This window comes from Chiroxiphia lanceolata, chromosome 4 (assembly GCF_009829145.1).
Source record: "Chiroxiphia lanceolata isolate bChiLan1 chromosome 4, bChiLan1.pri, whole genome shotgun sequence".
Classification (NCBI taxonomy): Eukaryota; Metazoa; Chordata; class Aves; order Passeriformes; family Pipridae; genus Chiroxiphia; species Chiroxiphia lanceolata.
In genome coordinates this window covers 44,398,853-44,418,497 of record NC_045640.1, presented here as the reverse complement: position 1 = coordinate 44,418,497, position 19,645 = coordinate 44,398,853, and the positions used below count along the sequence as shown (strand labels likewise).

The 19,645-nt window shown below is 38.4% G+C and overlaps 1 protein-coding gene across 1 annotated transcript; it reads right to left on the bottom strand.

The window, feature by feature from the left end:
* Window positions 1-1,831: 1,831 nt before the first annotated feature.
* MAP9 (microtubule associated protein 9) lies at window positions 1,832-18,962 on the bottom strand. The gene is made up of 11 exons (XM_032686577.1): window positions 18,779-18,962; window positions 17,787-17,883; window positions 15,020-15,436; window positions 12,992-13,248; window positions 12,066-12,124; window positions 11,383-11,548; window positions 10,212-10,301; window positions 9,363-9,512; window positions 8,771-8,916; window positions 7,913-8,045; window positions 1,832-2,120 (listed from the first exon to the last, which is right to left on the bottom strand). Exons 1-11 carry the CDS (start codon window positions 18,812-18,814, stop codon window positions 1,998-2,000), a joined length of 1,674 nt encoding a protein of 557 aa, XP_032542468.1. The 5' UTR covers window positions 18,815-18,962; the 3' UTR covers window positions 1,832-1,997.
* Window positions 18,963-19,645: the final 683 nt, after the last annotated feature.

The following is a 19,645-nucleotide window of genomic DNA, read 5'->3' as shown; positions in this document are numbered from 1 at the left end:
ACTACTGTCATTAGAGTTCACTGGAAGACATCAAGAGTGCATTACCTGCAGACTTTATATAATCAAAGGATGGGTGTCACTAAGGTTCCTGGCTTCTCTTGAAACTCTTCAGTGGAAAAAACTGTTCCAGCCACACATTTATCAGAGAACAGCCCAGTGACAGAAGGCTACAAACAAATAAAAGAATAAAATCCAGGTCCAGCATAATTGTCTTTTTGAGGAAGAAACAGAACTAAAAGCAAGAGCCAGAACCAGCAGAGTTCTGCTCAAAAATCCCAATATGCAATGGGGCTACCATGAGCAAGTTACATGAAAAGCAACCAGAAGTTGAACCATTCAAGGTAAAATAATGAACAGGACCTTATTGAATACTGAGACAGAACAGACACCCTTTTGATTTCATTTGTACGTACATACCAGCAATAAATTTCACCTGTACAGCACTTGGGTAATAGAAACCATTATGGCCAAAACAAATGCCTCTAAATCCTCAGTCGCTCTCATTAAAATGTAAAAAAAAAAACCAAGCAAGAAACATCAGGAAACTAAAAAAATTAATCTGTTTGTCAGTCTTTTCTATTTGTCTTTTCTTTTCTGAGGAGATGCCCCAGTTTTACATGAAATGCACACTTAAGGACTATCTCAGAGATTTATGAACAGGACAGAACTCTAGTGAAAAAGACAAGTCTACTTCTCATATGCTCCTTTTACTTCCCAAGGAGGCTGTCAGTCTAAACAGGAGTAAGATTTCATTTGAGAAAATATATCTATAAATTAAAGACCAGGGTTGTTTTTTTTTTACTTCTTGGTTGGTGATACTAGTTTTGTTTTGTTTTAAAGAATACACATTTGAGGAGCATATCTGATCTGGAGTGATTATTAAAGTTCAAATAAGAAAACACAAACAAAAGCAACAGCTTGAGTTTAGGCAGCAGGCAAACGAGATGTGAAGATCTCTAAAGCCACGTAGTCTTGCCATTGCTTCCAGAATAGTGAGGCAAATAGCCAAAAAAAAAATAAAAAAGAAAAAATGTATTAATTTACTACAGGAACCCACTCATTAGCAATGATGAAAATGTGTTTGGGGAGGATTTACTTGATCTTTTAAAAACAATCACAGAAGCCTTTAAATTAAGTTCAAAAAAAAAAAAATTTTCTGTCTCTAAGTTTGCCTCACAAGAGTACCACTGTTCTGCCCTTGCAATTCTTATGTAAGATTTTGTGTGAATATGTCTCTAAAACTGTTTTTTCCTGAAGGAAGCAGGAAATCTATGGAATGTATATGAAGATCTGAAAGGGAATTAACAGCTACAATCTTACTTAGTCCTATATCATTTCACATTATATGGATTCCAGTTTAATTCTTCTGTACCATCACATGGCTGACTGCTTTTGGCCCCATGAAAACCTGCTTCTGCTAGATGCAGTTTTAATTTAGAAGCTGTATTTATATTTCATAATGTAACATAATCTAACTTTATTTTCTCTGTAGCTTATGTCTTCATGTATGAAAATGACATCCTCCTACCATACTCCTTAGCGTTTTGTCTTTTACCATCACAGGAGAGCCAACATCTCCTTGCCCATCATCTCCACCCCACCGCCTCCTCCAAGCATTTCTTCAAGACTTAACTCCTCAAAAGTGTGGCCTAGTAACTTAAAAATAACCATTCTGCTACCTATGGGGTGAAAAAATTGCCAGAGTCCAGCCTTATTCATCTTGAATATACACTTTCACAAAAAAGATACCTAAGAGGTATGAAGTAGCATAGAATATAGCAAAACTACATCAAATGTGGAACTAGAAAAATTAGTACGTTTTCTAAAGCAGTGGAAAGAGACAAGTGATTTATTTAAACTGTAGAGATCAAATAAACTAAAAAGAAAGAATGTAACACCTACAATGGATCCAGTGAAAATCAACTGTTAATGAAATAGCGACTAGTCATTGTCAGAACTTTGTGGACTATGTTTTCTTCCACAAGGCAATAAACTTCTCAGTAATTCCCTGAATATGTGACTTTGCCAGGTGGCCTCCAGGGAGGACTCATTTCATTCCCATGGACAGACTGCAACTTCTTTTGCTTCTTCTCAAGCTCCTCTCTCCTCTCTTTGTTTTCCTAAGAATAAAAAGATATGTCAAAAAAAGCCCAAACCAAAACCAAACAAAAAAAAAAACCTACAAAAAACAACTCCACTAACAGAAAAGTTACAATTATTTTTATACCTTTCTTGTGTAAAATGAAAAGTAAACATGCAATAGAGATTTGCCTTTTGGAGCAGTGCCTCAGTCACAGACATTGCACAATGTAATAGAAACAGCTGCATACTGGGTGTCATTTACAATTAAGGTTTTGTGCCCCAACTAAACAAAAACCCAAGTGGATCAGGTACTGTATTGGTCTTGTATATAATTAGTTTCATATTAATTACTTACTGTCTTGAAGAGGATACCTAAATCACAATGCTACGTATGTTGTTCTCATGTAACATTGATGCAATATTGTAACTTTTTGTATTTATTAAATCACACTTGCCATGTACTAGAACAAACTAGGAATTAAACAATTTAATTTTAACCAAAGATCTATCTAACATATTATAAGCACTGCAAGGTTCTAATTCCATTTTCTATTGTTTCAGACAGCAATGGGCAATCAGGACGATAAAGGATAAGCAAGATATTTGCAACATTCTTTTTGTGTCTAAATAACTAATGAATTTCAGGAGACTTGCCATTCTATATAAAATAAGCATTCTTCTTTGCAAACGACTGCCATTTCACCATGGTGAGGACCAGCATCTAAGGGTGCATCCGCATTAGCAATTCAGTACACTGGTGAGCTATCTACAGGTGCAAATTTTCCTTATAATCACACTTGCAGATTTGTGGTGCATGTTGGTGCACGTTTCTGACTGACTTGAAGTAGTAGGTTGACATTTTAGACCATAGCATAACCTACTGTGCCCCACTTGCTGGGTGGCTAAGAGGTCCTTGAGCAGCTGGCTTCTGGACACATGAACAGACCAACAACTGGCATACACATCATAGGTAGCAAACACGCAGCGTGGATATGCCCGCTTAAAATCATCGTGCCAAATCCAACCTCGGTCCTTTCATCTGTTGCAGCCTATCAGCCAGTATTCTGAAGCATCATAAAAGTGCTGTATTAGTTTTGTATTTTCACATGTATGAACTGCATTGCAGTGAAAGTACTGCTCCTTGAAGACAGCTGTAAGATAACTGGTGCTCTCATATAACCCATGATCCCATCCTTCTGATGGACCCTATAAGTTCCCAAATTCTCAAGATGCTAGCAGTGTTTGCCTGTTATTCATACGTGAGAAGAGAAACAGTGAGGTGACTGTGGCTGAGAGAGCAGATTGGTAAATGGGTGTAGAAGCGTTACTGTAAAAAAGGGAGATTGAATGGAAGTTTATTCCTATTTTACACATATGCAGCAGTCAAACTACCAATGTGTACAAAATTTTTAAAAAGCATAACATGCACTGAAATATCAACCCTACGATTTTAATCTGTGCCCTTTAGCTCTCTGTCAGTGTAAATCTGAAGATCCAATTGTTAGGAACAGCTGGTCTAGCTAAACAGACAATTATTTCACGTTGTTACTAGGAAGGCTGATTAAAAGCAAGGCAAAGTTTGCGTGGAAAAGGAATGCCCTTTGCTAGAATAAGTGATTCAAAAGTTCATCACAGTTAGTTTAATTAAAAAAATTATCTCTCTGTACAAACTGTATCTTTCTGGATCACATGGAGTAATGGAGACAAACTGGGCTTGTAGCATTGTGAGATTCTGACTTTTCTCATCCTATACTTTTGCCTTCTTTCTCCATCCATAGAAATCTTCCTCAGATGAGCACAACTAGTGGCTTTGGGTCTTTAGAACAAATTCAAGATATTCTGAAATTCTTGAAGCGAACTGTTTAGTTCCCTAAGAGGAAAGCAGTCTGCATTATCAGGGGTATTTTTCAAAAAAGACAATAAGATATGTCAAGCAGTACAGATGAGCTTGTGAAGAATATGCTCTAATGGAACACATATATGATACATGCTCCTGTTTTGGAATTTTTGCATATATCCAGTCAATTTCTTTTTACAAAATCATAGAATCATAATCTATGAGGCTATGGGTACCCTCAGGACATGTAGGTGAAAACTCATTAAAAATAAGACCTATTGCAGCAGTATTGGCAATTATTTGAGCAATCATATGTTACAAAAAAAGTGCGTATTTAATGTTTGTCAAGCACTCTTTACTGAATACATGTGCACAATAGACTCCTGTATGAAAAGCCCAAATGAAAAATAAAGCAAACATTGACCCAGGAAGAGAACAAAAGTTGCTTTGGATTTTTTAATTGTGTCTCAGTGTTGAATGTTTGGGTTTGAAGATCCAGTTTTCATTAATGAATCCCAGTGCCAAGAAAAGAATCTCAAGCTAATTTAACTGGTTTTTAAAAGATTAAATTTGACATCAAGACTTACTGGCTTCTTCCCTGTCTTCAACACACACAAAGCTTTTTATGTTCTAGTCCTAATCACAGTGCACATTCTCACAAGATATAACTGATATAAATCTTCCATAAAATAATAAACAAGATGTTATTTGCACTAACAGAAGAACAGTAACAGAAACAGTGAAAGACTAAATCAATAACTGTAGCTCATCACACAGTAGATCAACTCAACTGCATGGCTTGATTTCTGTGGAAGTTTTCTACTTAATAGCCTAGTAAGATGAGCACATTTTTCACCCACCAAATTATGAGAAGATCACATTCTTTAGCAGTGTGACTGCCACATAATAATTGAATTTTAGGTATTAGAGAAGACGTACAACATTTAAGAACAGTAACAATAGCAGCCTTATTTCTAACATACTGCAGCACCAGGACATAAAAATTCCAATATAGAAAGTATTTTCAGAGAGATCTTATTAAATCATACAAAACGAATAACCCACATCAGCTGTTCCTAACCCAGAAAAGCAATAAATCCATGAGACTCATCCGGTACATCCTTTCTTAATGTTTTTAAACAGCTTTAGAATGCTAAAAATAGATGTTGTATATGCTCAACCTCAAGGTAAAATTTCAAACTTCCTCTAGGGCATTTAACCTTACTATGTTGATCTTTGAGAATCATTTGTGAGCAGCCTTACTTCTCATCAACTCATACTATGTTTATGTATAGCACAGAAAATGGACAACATAACATACCCAGGCTACTCACTTTTACCCACAGTAAACAGGTGTCAAATTGATATCTCAGAAATAAACGAAAACTAAACTGATCTGTTATTATAAACTTTCAATGTGATTCTTCTCCACATTTCACTCCTCAGAACAGGTGCATGTCAGTAACAAGTGTCAGACATTGGTATTATGCATTAAGTAAAAACTTATCATTTATCAGGCTAGATTGGTTTGAAGAGTTCTTGGTGAGTAGCAAGAGGCACACAGTAGGAAAGAAACAAAATAATCAGAAGCTTAAATTTCCCAGGCAATACTAAAGCATCTCAGCTCAAGATTATCCTTTTTGTGTTAATATTGTACAAGTGTTAATAACCTTTTTTAGGGCATTTATTTTCAGGCTTAAAAAGTAATCTTCTCTATGCAATTTATGTTATCAAACATTCACACAATGATCTCTAAAAGGAGAAGTAACAGAATTTCCATTAATACAAAAGCAGAAGGTTTCTTCTATTTAAGAAGAACTGCAAGTAGATTTTTATGTCTTTTTTACCCATGCATTATGGTCAACACTTAGTTCAGGAAACCCAAGGATGAATTTAAACACATTTATTTCTGTTGAATATCAATGAAAACATATTAGAATACTTCCCACTATAGTACTCCTATTTTTTTTCCTTTCGAACCAAAACCTCCTTAGTTGAAAGAATACACTTAAAAGGCCTCCACAATTCTGCCTTCAGATCTGATTCCTGTTTATCTATCCACAGGCAGAGATCATCTTAGTTCCCTTGACAACTTTAATTCCCAACGACAACTTCACAGTGTTTCCTTTCTGCAGTTCAGTAAAGGTGGGTATTTTTTCTATAACTGTACAAAGTGAGATGATATTCTGGTCAAACATGATGACAGAGCTATTGCCCAATATGTTTTCTGAAATAAAGGTGTCTAAGCTGAAAAAAACCAGCGCAAATTCTGAAAGTAAAAATGTAAAGATTGGGCATGAGACATCAGTCAATACCTGCACACAGACACTGAAAATGAGATCATTTTAGAGGTACCTCTGCCAACCAGTTCAGTATCTATCCCATTCTCCTGCACCTGCTTATTTTTCAAAGTGCTCCTCTCATGTAGGCACTTGTACATCCAGTTAGATCTGGCCATTCCTCCAACTACTAACGTTCATATTAATAATCCCATTGAAGTGGTGACCTCAGGAATTTATACACAATTTAAACAGGGGAGCCTGTGCTAGGTAGCATCTTTCATTCCCCCAAAAAAGGATAATTTTTTACCTTTGTACAGAGTCCAAGACAGCACAGTAACATTCAGGCTTTGATAGAACTACACTGATTAGGATAGTCCCAGTAAGCAGAGCATAGAGGACAGTGCATTAGTTACTGCTTAAAATGCAGCACTTCCTTCCTTGGCAACCAGGAATATTGACTAAGCAAGAAATAATCTAAGTTTGGACATTAATAATTTGACTAAACTGATCTGGAAATCACTTGACAAAGAGGACTAGAGAAAATAATTCTTACCAATGATTACAGAAATCAGAGGTATTACAACAGGGACCAGGTCAAAGACCTTAGAAGATCTAAACCTCAGACTAAAAAAGTTTGAAAACAGAGAAGATAAAACATGCAGGCTCTTGCTGTTTTATGCAACTGTGTATTTCTGAGTTAGCCAAGTAAAGGATGATTGTCCTTTTAAAACCTGTCTGACATCCGTACATCTGCCTGCCTCAATTCTCATTTCTCTGACTCCTCATTCCTCAAAAAAAAAAAAAAAAACAACTAAAAGATTTTTTTAGCCATTGACAGTACAAAGAAATTCCTGTAAGGACCTTAAGCCAGATGAGTTGCAAGATCTCACTCTTACAAATGACAATAGAGACCATATGTACAGGATGTGTGCCAGAAATCACATGGAAGAGAGAAAACAGAAGAAACACTCTCAAACTAAGAAAACCTTGAGAGTCAGTATGAGGAATGACTGTGTGACGAATTAAAATACAGGTTTTTCTTTAAATAGCAAGTCACATACCTTCAAAAAACCAATATATGCTAAGAATATTAGTGATCTCTCTTCTAGTTTGTCTTTCTGTAGCAAGGGAAAAAACCCTGCCTAACTGTTGGGACTAGAGTAATAGATTAGTTTACTGCTTAACTATTGGGACTAAAGGACACTGTTGTGGGAAAAATATAATTGGGAGCATCAGAGTTCCACCCTTTCTTGTAATAATAATTTTGAACATCATTACAAGTGCTTTTACCAGCTGTAGGTATATGTCTCCACTTTCAATACTCCCTTGAATGTACATGCACTCACTGTTGCAGCTGGGGATGCTGTTTGGCTTTGCAGGTTTTGTGCTGTGGTGAGTTGGCCCTTCAGAGATGGTTGCCTCCGACGTGAAATGGCAAAAAATGAAGAGTAACTATGAAACTGAAAACTCTGTAACATGTCCGTAGGGAGAATATATTTTCCATGTCTGCCAAATATCAAGTCCACCGTACTTTACCATCATTTTCCTCACGAATTCTGGAGGACAAGCTACGCAATGTTGCCACCGTCTGGCCTTTCTAATAACAGCACGAAACCCCACGAGTATCACAATACACAGCTGTTCACACTCATTACTACATTAAACTTTTTGGTTTTGACAAAGTGCAAAAAAAATCCCCAAACAAACATACCAGCCATCTTTCATATTCCTCCATAGCCTTTTCATTTTTTTCTTCCTTCTTTGCCTGTTGCATTTCTTGCTTTTTCCTCTCTAGCAATTTTTCTACTTTCTTCTTTTTTATATATTCTTCCTTCTTTTCATTCCTGTATAATGAGAGGGAAGAACAAGAGATCATCATGTAACAGACTAAATGCTGTTGCTGATTAACTAAATTGAGTCAAGAGATATTTTATACTTTTAATCAAAGTTTGAGAATATATATTTAAAACCTTCCCAGTCCATTTTGATATATCACCAAGGAATAAATGAACCTACTACTCTATCTGTTATGGCATCACCTTTTCTTTACTGCTTTTCCCTTATTCAGTATCACAAAATAACCCTTAGACTCTGAACTTCTGTAGGTTACTGTAAGTTGCACGTGGTCTGTGAAAACTCTTGGCTTATAAAACTAACACAGAATTTCTCCAGCAGATACATCTCATTTCTTTCCTTCCTGCGCACATCTGCATTCATACACTGTATTCCACAAAACTTAAAGATTTGCTTACCTTCCTGTGGCTTAGTAATGAAGCGTGAACCACATTAGACATTATACTCAGTGAATCTTACATCTCCATTGCAGTATCTCTGACTGGGCTTAGTTAGTAGCTTTTTGGGGAGGAAAGCAATTAAATTATTAAACTGAAAGGAGCTGTACAGATTACTTTCACTGTTATACTTATTCTCCGTTGGGACTGAAGAGTCTGATCCCAAGCATGCCATTGTCTTAGAACTACAAGCACATCGAGCACTCACAGAAGACCTATTACATTTATAAGTGAAGACTTTGGAAGCTATGATACAGCAAAACACAGTGGAGTAGTACCATTTTTCAACTGCTGATATGCTGACTCGCCTCTTCTCTGCAATCAGTTCCTCTTCTTTCTCCTTCCTGATTCTTTCAGATTCTTTTTCCTTTCTGCTTTGCTCTCTTAAATATTCCACTTTTTTTTCTTTCCATCTTTTGAATGCCTAAAGAAAACCACAGATTCATGAGAAATCTTACTCCTCACCTTTTTGTCAATACTCCCCTTACCTATTCTGTATTATATTTTTTTTGTAATTTCTACACATTCCAATTTCGTAATATTTGTTTGTAGCATTTCTTAGAAGTGGGTATCACTATGCCTAACAGGAATAAGTTATTTTGACAGCAAGTATTAGTTAAATGTATTTATATGGCGTTTATTTTATATTCAGTTAATAGACTCCAAATATAGAAGCATGTTTGTCTGCAAATGTAAACATTACGTATTTCTGGCAGAACAGAACCTAATATGAACTTACTTCAAAAATTAAGCATGTCTAGACTTAGATTCTAGTTAATTTCCATCTTTTTCTGGATTAATCAGAATTATTTTCTACAATCTCCTGAACCACATTTGATATACATTTTTATACATATTTCACATCACCACCTGTGCTGCTTCTGTTTTCTCTTTATTCTGTTCTGCTGGGGTTTTTTCCTCAAGCTTCTTTTTTTCACTTAACTTTTTTGCTTCTCTTGCTTTCTTTTCTTTCCAGGCTTCAAAACATGCAATCGATTCCTCTCTTCTAAGTGCTTCTTTCTAGATTGCAAATAAAAGTCTACATTTCAATACACTTCAGTATAAAATTATAATTGAGGTAGTACGCTTTAAACTAATTGTTAAGGGAGCAATAAAGAAACAGAAATTGATTTGACAACAACATTTCAAGTATTACTCACAATTAAATTTTAAATACATATGGTGGGGTTTTTTCTATGTTCATTTTTAATTTAGGTTAACTGAAACAAACTATTCCAGCAAAATATGTGCATAAGGATATGAAATACATGTTAAGTGCCTAGCAGTGAAACGTATTAAATACTTAAAAGTCAAGTCAAAGAATGTGTATAGTACTATTCAAAATACAGTCCTCTGGAGATAAGCATCTCTTGAGGGAGGAAATAAACCCCTTATGTTCTAACAGACAATATAAAACTTAGCACCTTAAGATTTGAGCATTCCAAGGTCTTTGTAAACAAACCTGAAAATTAATCTAAGAAGCACACTTTTAACACACCTTATGTAAACGTGTAGGGAAACATCAGACACACACTGTTTGCCACAACCATAACAAGCAGGACATATCATTTAGTGTTTCAAATCACCTCGTGCTCTTTGGAGACAACCAGACAGATGCCTTACAACAGCAGACTGATGCACTCAGGCAGAAAGCACAGGCAAGCACACTTCAAAGAATTATAGTCTGTTAACTTCTTTTTAACAAGACTGTAAACAAACCTTTTCAGTTTCGTTTCTGAGATTTTCGGCTTTCTCCTTTTCTGTTCTCTTTAATTCCATTAGAAAGAGCTTTTTCTTTTCCAACCAATTCTGTAAGAATCATTAAAGACTTTTCAAGTCCTTTTAAGGTGTAAATACAGAGCAGTACCAATACAATGAGTACCAAAATTACTCTTAATTCTTCCATGTGCTACTTAGATACTACCCCATGTGGAAGACTAAGCTGTTATCACATACATTGTGATAAAAAAAAAATCTAAGCTTCTAAAATCATAGCTACAAAATCTAAAAAACCTTAAATATCTTATAAAAAATCTTCATAGAAACACCAAAAAAATGTAAGCTTTAAACAAATTTTAAAAGAAGAACAAAATAAAGATTCTTATCACTTGGAATATAGGGATATTATTTACATTTGTTGACTGTCTTGCAAATTCCTATAATTTAAGAGAATAAAACCCTACTGGGAAGAGTGAGACTTCAAGCAACCATAAAAGGTTATGAGCCATCTGCAGAAACAGACTTAAATTTTCAATATTTAACTATATTATTTGGTATACAGCTTAGAGATACAAGTGTCCTAAATGAAGACTATTTTACCTTTAAAATTATAGGGACAATATAAATTTTAATCTGAGGGTCTAAAATTTGTTCTAGGACCATAACAAGTATTAAAAACACATACCAATATGAACAGCTTCTGGATTTAAAGTTGTTCTCAAACAGATTAGTAGCAAAAGTCTAATAATAAACTAATCGTTGAGAAATTCTACATGGAATTTACATAGATTTTTCTTCTGGAGAGAGTACTAGATTTGTTATCATTTTTCCTGAATGCCAGATGAATAGCACATACCAGAAAAAAAAGAGCAACTTTAAACTACACACTCATGTTAAAGATGAAGTAGAAATAAAGGAAAATATGTGCCTGAAAATAGACTGACACGATACATTATCAATCACAGTGCATCCCTTTCATATAGCTTTTGAGTTCATAATTTGAGGAAAAGTGATAGCCAACAGAATAAAAGGAGTATTACACCTGTAAGCCTATGCAAGGAATATAGTAAGAAATACTGATTTCAAGAAATATGAGGTGTTGACTCCTAGATCAGGACCCTTCTACGCACAATTTTGTTTGTTGGTTTGTTTGCTCGTTTTTAAGATTTACCTGAAAAACAGCTGCTCTTAAACTATCTGCTTTGTCAAATTCTGTTGTTTTCTTCTCCATGCATTTATTCTCCAACAGGTTTAATGTTCCCAGACATTGAGATAAAACAGGTGTAGCTGATGGAACAGCCTTCACCTTTGTCTTTAGGTGCACAGAAGATGGAGACCTATGAAAATACCAGGACACAAACACATTAATGACCTTTCCATTTACTGTGGCTGATACCAAGCAGCGTTCCCTTTATTTCAGTATATACCAAAAGTTACTGTGATTGATTTTTTATATGCACTTGACTGGGGACTGGGGAAAAGAAAAGGAAGAACCTCTTTTTTTTTCTGAGGGCTTTATTATTGCCAAAACAAGCCATTACACAACATATCCAGGCCAAGAAAGTTTACAAATTCCTTACACTTTCACCTAAAAAGCAGCTTAAAACCTATAAAGACTCCAGTAGCACATACACATCACAGACAGTGGCAAAAGATTTGGGAGTCTGATTGGATATAAACCTGAGTAAGGGTCATAATAACAGGCCTCATCCACTAAAAGGTATTTCACACATGGTCAGAGGTTGTCAGCAGTGAATACAGTGCTGACAGAAAATAAGAATGAAGCAGCATTGTCAGGGCCCTGCATGCATCTTACACTGTGCAGAGTGTGATACCTAAGAGTGTTTCTTTTACCTGTCAGATAAAGAAGCCTTTGAGTTTTGTAGAACTCTCTCCTTTGTTTCACTTGGCTTCTAAGAAACAGAGGAAAAGTAGAAGTTATAGAGTCTCTCAAGCAACAGAACTAGATCAGGATGAAACAGATTTTTACAAGCTAACAGGGATGTTGAGAGTTGGGCTTGACCCTTACAAATCCCTTCCAACCCAAGATATTCTATAGTTCTATGATGTTAGAAAAATAGGCAAGAAAGCCACCCTAATACAGAGGGGGTACAGTACAGGGTAAGAAAGTAAGGAGAAAAAACAACCAACCAACCAAATCCAAACCAAGCAACCAAACTTTCAGAATGCCTGTATAATTTTCAAATAGCACCTAGAAATGTTTATTTGTATTACATAAAAATATAGTCTATAGTTTAGAAATACAAAGAAATAAAAAGAACCCAGCTGGGTAGTGGGTTTCCCTGTTATTCTATCAACACTCTTTTAGCTCTTTGAATACTTAGCTTTAATAATTATATGTATCTACATATTTTCTTTCTTATGATAAAGCATAGAGTGCTTTGCAACCTATCCCTTACTCAGGTCACACCAGGGATTCCATCCTCTGCCAGCATGCACTGCTCACTGCAATTCAGTTAGCCTCACAATAGAGAGTTGTTATTTTCACTTGGACAAGGGTACTTTCTTAAGACTGGAAAACACGTCAACACCTTTACCTGGTTTAAACCATTTTTGTAAAAGGTGTTCCCTACATCTTCTATACAACTATATAGAATTTGTAAGAGCCTCAGTTCTAGATAAATCTCAGCTCAGAGATAAATTGTCAGCTCTACAGATAGCATTTTCACATTTAAGTTACCAACAGTAACCTTACAAAACTTTCCACCATGCTTCTAGGACATTGTTCCACACAATGGCAAAACACTTATGAGTAATACCTTGACAGAGCTCTTTGATGCATTCTTTGCCTCCCTATGTTCAGATTGATCATTCATTGATATCTCCTGCATTGTATCAATTATTATTTGCCCTTCTGCTATTTTCACTGTTCCATCTGAACTGTCAGCTGTTGGGTTCTCCAATTCCCTTGTCTTCTCATACACTGTGGTCATCATTTCTTCTATCACAGAAGGAGATTTTCTATCATTGTCCTCCAGTTTCAAGTCACTGGTGTTGACAGTCTTCTGATCTTGATCTAACGGGAGGAAAAAAGATTGAGAGGACACATTAACAAGAATTTCACTGTTTCTGAGTATTTTTATTTCTGTACAAAAAACACCTGTCCATGAAAGTTTTTACTAAATTTTATACCGTATTTTCTGTACACTTCCTTCTAAGAACTACATACTAATAAGAAGAGTATTCACTTGTATTTAAATGTAAGATTGGAGTAGAAACTGAAGCTTTAATTAATGTTAAAGAATGTGAGAGCATGACAAAGGCATAACTTCTCATCTGCCTTACCACCCAAACGCAGTTCTACTGCAGAAACCAAGAGTCATTGCAATCATAGTAAGAGATTTTCTGACATCTAGCAAACTACTAGTGAAGTCTGCACAACACTTTGGGTAACCAAAACTTTCATTGTATGATGTTTTTCAGGGGTGTGGGACACATGAGGAAATAACAGAAAGATTCTGCAGTGGGGATTTAAAAAAACATCACCATTAATGCAGAGATATAAATTTGTAAAACAATTGAGACACAAACCAAAAAAGGCTCTGGTGAAACCAAATTACTCTTGCACAATTTTCCGACAGAATTCTTAAAAGAAATAATTTTTTGAACGAGAAATGAACTCCAAATTACCTGAAGAAAGGAATATCAGTGCTCACAACCTAAGAAATTTAACCTAGATTTACAATGGTGAAGGTAAGTTCAAGGTGACAAGGAGAATTCTGAATTGAAAACCAATATGCCATTATCACTGCACTACTTTGATTCACATGAAGACAAGGAGTAATTCAACTTTTTTTCTGCCAGTGTAAAACTACACAAGCACAACAGCCAGGACAGAGAGGTGTTGCACTGCCCAACCCTGCATTCAAATATCCAGCACTTTGGTGCCATCATGTGGAAACACAAAAAGGAGCTGATATCATTAATCATGCTCTAGCAATTTCAAAGTTGTAATCTTCCATCACGGCTAATGACCAGCCACAAATTTATCTCAACATCAAACAGGACAAATTCCTCTCATACTAGGAATTAAGATATGAATCTGAAGATTAGAACGGAATTAGATAAGAATACGAATGGAATTGGATATGAAGTCTTTTGACATTTTATATTTGTAAAAGTTAATTAGCAGAATTCCAAGTTCTGCTTTGCTGATTAAAAATGCATTACCTAGTCTTATAACGAAACATTAAAGTTTGGGGTTTTTATCTGTTTGACTATACATCCAAAGTGTGTCAGTATCTTTAAAGTAAAAGATCATTTGAAGTTTTAACTTTGCAATTATGAGAATCTACTATTCTGACATTCTGTCACATTATAGCTTCATGATGCTTCAGTACATCAATTTCAACATTGTATTTGCAAACAGTGTTATCAAACTTTCCAGATCATGGAAAAGAGGTGGCTATTTAATGACTTCCCATGGAAGGATACATGGAGGCTGTGGACACTACGTGCATACGGCTTTCTGAGCTAGGCCCATACTGCAGAGCCAAGTCACTAGCCCTCCCACACCTTTCATGGACATGCACTGGTGAAGAGCTGAACTTCAAGGACCTAAACAGCTATTTTTCATCTTCCGAAAGGAAAACAGGAACCTCCTGCTATTTGGCCCACAGTTTTTCAGTTTACCCCCGGTAGATGGAGGTTATGTATTTTTAGAAGCTTTCGCCGCAAGCCAAAGCAGCTGATCATTAACACAGAAAATAACACAAACTAAAACACTTTAAAACAGTGTAACATGGCTAAGCAAGTAGCAGCAACAACATTCAAAGCTTTCTTTTCACCTGATGCTGAAGCATTTCTTTGTTTGTGCAGCCGTGGCTTTGCTGTTGGTTGCTTTTCCTCTTGACTTCTTTTTTTATGTAGTTCATGAATAGGCAAGTCATCACTTTCACTATTATCACAGGGTACTTCTTCAGCAGCTGAAAGCACTTCATTATTTTTTCTGTCATTACCCTCATTTGGACCTTCCAAACATTCTTCACCATCTTTTCTGTCATCTGGTACATTATCACCTTCTAAAACCATTATTTTCTTATGTTTCTTTTCATGAAAGGATAAAGTCAAGTCATCAGCAGCTTCATTTTCCAAATCTGCTAGTTTTTGTGAAGCATCATCATTCAAGAGAGGACTCCCAACAACAACGGATTTACCAGTGCTTGCAGCACCTGAATTACCTTCAGTAAGTTCTTCATCAATACCTGAAAAGGGCATATTATCAACTTGCATTTGAGATAAGTGGGAAAAAAATGCAACTCAGAAGCGATATCTTCTATAACTTAAAACTTATAACTTCTATAACTTATATCTTCATATAACATCCTCCTGACTTTAGTTTCTGAGCATTTCTCTTTCTGTGCCTCTTATCTCTGCAAAGCCACCAGACTACAGCCTTATTTTACTTCCTTTCCTGTCATCTGTTTCCGTGGACCCAACTCAAAGAAAAATATTCACTCAATTCTTTTCTGCCACACAATTCAAAACCCTTCTAAAAAACAGTGTCTCAATGCCACAAGAAGTGAAAGCAAGTCAACAACAAAGCTAGGCGTGTTTAGTATCAGAATCCATCCTCCCCTTCCCTTCCCTTTTGTCCCATCTAAAATCTACTAGAAGATACTCAAAGAAGTATCTGCTCCAACGCTAAGGTTCTCATGTTTAACAAAAATATTTTGATCTTCCTGTTGAGGTCTGTTATGGCTAACAGGCTTAATTACAGAGTTCAAATGCTTGAAGAAGGTAACAAAAGCATGATAGTAACTTATTTACTGCTGGGGGAGCTTTTTTCTAAATCTTGCCAGCAAAGGGAAATCAAAGCATCCCACAAACTGTTAAAAGATGTTTTAGGTGTGAATGAAAAACAGGACACAGAGGAAGTTCTTTTAAAATTCCTATTTTCCTTAACATGCAGTGTCATACCAGGAAGAAAAAGAGTTATTTGGCTGATCTTGTTAGACTAAATATAAAGTAGTAGTCGGTTCACCCTGGCTGGATGCCAGGCACCCACCAAAGCCTCTCTATCACACCCCTTCTCAGCTGGACAGGGGAGAGTAAATATAACAAAGGTTCACGGGTTAAGGACAGGGAGAGATCACTCATCAAACAACATTACAGGCAAAACAGACTCAGCTTGAGTATATTAATTGGATTTTTTACTAACAAAATCAGAGCAGGATAATGAGAAGTAAAACGAATCTTAGAAACACTTTTCCCCCACATGTCCCTCCTTCCTGAGTTCTACCTCCTCCCCCCACAAAGACACAGGGAGATGGGGAGCAGGAGTTACAGTCAGTTCATCACATGTTGTTCCTGCTGCTGGTCAGGGAGAGGAGTCCTTTCCCTGCTCCAGCGTAGGGTCCCTCCCACGGGAGACAGTTTTCCACGAACTCCTCCAGCGTGACTCCATCCCATAGGCAAGAGCTTTCCACCAACTGCTGCAATGTGAGTCACTTTTCCATGGGGTGCAGTCCATAAGGCACAGCCTGCTCCAGTATGGGTCCCCCACAGGGTCCTAAGTCCTACCAGCAAACCTGCTCCAGCGTGGTTTCCTCTCTCCATGGATCTGCAGGTCCCTGCCACGACCCTGCTCCAGCACAAGTTTCCCACGGATTCATAGCCCTCTCTCAGGCATTCACCCGCTCTGGTGTGGGTCTCCTCCATGGGCTGCAGGATCTCTGCATCCCCATGGTCCTCCATGGGCTGCAGGAGCACAGCCTGTTCACCATGGTCTTCACCATGGGCTGCAGGGGAATCTCACCTCTGTCATCTGAAGCACTTCCTCCTCCTCCCTCTCCACTGACCTTGGTGTCTGCATAGTTGTTCCTCTCACATATTCTCACTCTTCTCTGGTCACAATTACATCTGCACAATAACTTTTCTTTCCTTCTTAAACATGTTATCACAGAGGCATTACCACCATTTCTGACCGGTCCAGCCTTGGCCAGTGGCGGGTCTGTCTTGGAGCAGCCTGGCATTTGCTCTGCCGGACATGGAGGAAGCTTCTGGCAGCTTCTCACAGAAGCCACCCCTGAAGCCCCTCTGTGACAAAAACCTGGCCATGCAAACTCAATACAATTAGCAAACATCAAATGCATCCTGGCCCAAGAAAAACAGCTAGATCAAAGCTATTCATGGTTTGTGTACACTGCCAGGGAAGTATGCTCTGCAGTGTGTCCTGAAGCCATTATTCACTGATTGTCCAGACTGGGAAAAGAGGAAGTAAAAACCGGGGCTTTCTCTCCGCTCATGTTCACTTTCATTCTCAGTATGTGCGCTACTACAGGTGTCAAGTAAACAAGATGGCTATGGAGGAAAACTGGGCATCACAATGGCAGAAACCAGTACAGACTGTGTCTGGTCTAGCAGATTGGCACCACCACTGATTTCATTGGGAATTCTGCTCCTAACTTAGAAGAGGAGGACTCAGTGATTTAGAAGTTGTTAAAATATGAAATCTTGGAACATTACATCATATTGACTCACAAAGATTTGCCAGACTATAGCAATAGTTAAGAAGAGGAAGAACACAAGGGAAAACATTTAATTCTGTTTTACCATTTAACATGCCATCTTCATCACTCTCAAAGTCGTCCGAGTATTCATCTGTTTGCTCACTTGATGCATGAGCAGAAATTGCTTCCTGTAGCTCATTCTGAAATGGTTTCACAAATAAATTTTGCACAGAAGGGAAGATTTAATTGAAAAAGTTCATCACTAATTCCCCCCTCCCACACGTACATAAGTAAAACTAAGCAACAGAGTTAAGCCTGTTTAACTGATAATTATTGTGAAGGATAGTGCTTCCATTGTATCACCATTCCCCCAATATTTCTGTGCTAAAAAAAACAATCCCAAATCTCCATGTATTAATTTATATTTCTTCTTCATAAGAAACATATCTTGCAAATCCCTTTTCTATTTTTGGCAATTATGACTATCATCATGTGACACTTTCGCCCCCTTTTGTATGTTTTGATCAGCAAGAGCACAAAAGAAGAGTCTGTGAGAGCAGATGAGCACGGATCACCTCTTCACTGACTGTCGCAAGCAAGAGCCTGAAGCAGGTGACACGTTCAAAACAACAGAAGAACTTCACGTATTTTGGACTCTCTGGTGCAGGACATCCTGAACACGTCACGTTTAAGTGGGTTCTTAAAGCCACTGGCCTTACTTATAGATGAAAAATACATCAAGAAATGCAGCATCATCTCCAAACTCAAGACCCTGAGCCCAAACCACCGAAAGCTGGGGAGCGGGTGTTTTGACGCGGTTCTCAGGCGCTTCCCGAGGCACCTGCTGGTGGCCAGCGCTGTCTGGAGCGGGGCAGCCAGGCTGCTCCCGCCTCGGAGCCGTCGCTTCCCAGCCTGGGCACGGGGAGTCGCTCCTGGCGTCCACACAAAGGGAAGCCTACTTCCCCGCTTTCATTCTGACAGCAGAGCGCATTTTTGTGGGTGTGCTGGCTTTAACAGCGAGTCAGTGTATTACCCGTGACAGAAACCCGCTGGCAGGCCCCGCTCCCCGCAGCCCGTGCCCCCGCCGCCGCTCACCTGCACCACCCGGTCGGCCGCGCCTGCCCCCGACATGGCGGCGGCGTCTCGCTGCCGCCTCGCAGTGCCCGAGGCCGCCGTCCTGCCCTCCGAGAGCCCCGGCGAGAGCCCCGGGCCCGGCCCCGCCGCGGTCCCGCCCGTCGCCCGGCAACGGCCGCGCCGGCGAGTCCCTTCATTAATCGGTCACAGCCGTGTGTGGCCGCAGCGCCACTTCCTTACGCGGGCCACAGCCACGCTGCACCCGCGCCCTGCAGGGACCGGCTGAAGCTGACAGGGTTTACTGTCGATGCCCATGTCCTGCACATGGCCCTATTCCCACAAGGTGCACCTCCATACGTGCATGGCGCTCGGAACAGGGCTGACACAGGTTCATCAGCCCTGCTCTTGCAGTCAGTCAGGTCACTGGCCAAAAACTTCCCGCCTGGGATTTGAGCACTGTCCACAAGAAACATACTCGTTTCAGCGCTTTCTGGAATAAAGATCTCATAGCACCTGTGTGTTAATTTAAATGACATACATTGGCGTAAATCACCTGGTGCTTGCACCTCCTAATACTCCGACTTTTATTTCCCCAAAGGGTGGTTGTGCAATACACCTGGCAAGCCCCAGCCCCCAGGTGACCAGACACACTGCCAAGCAGCCCATGTCCCTGCAAAGCTGGCTGACCTGGAGGTCACCTGTCCCCTGCACTAGCCAGGAGGATGCACCTGGCTAGTGATGGAGGCACCTGAATCCCAGAGTTCTCTGGGAATACAGATCTCTTGCATCGAAGGAAAGCTGTCAACTTCATGATCGTTTGCATATATGGACATTTCTGTTCTTTCTCCAGGTTAAATGCTTCTGATCACTCCTTTTCTAAAATAAGAC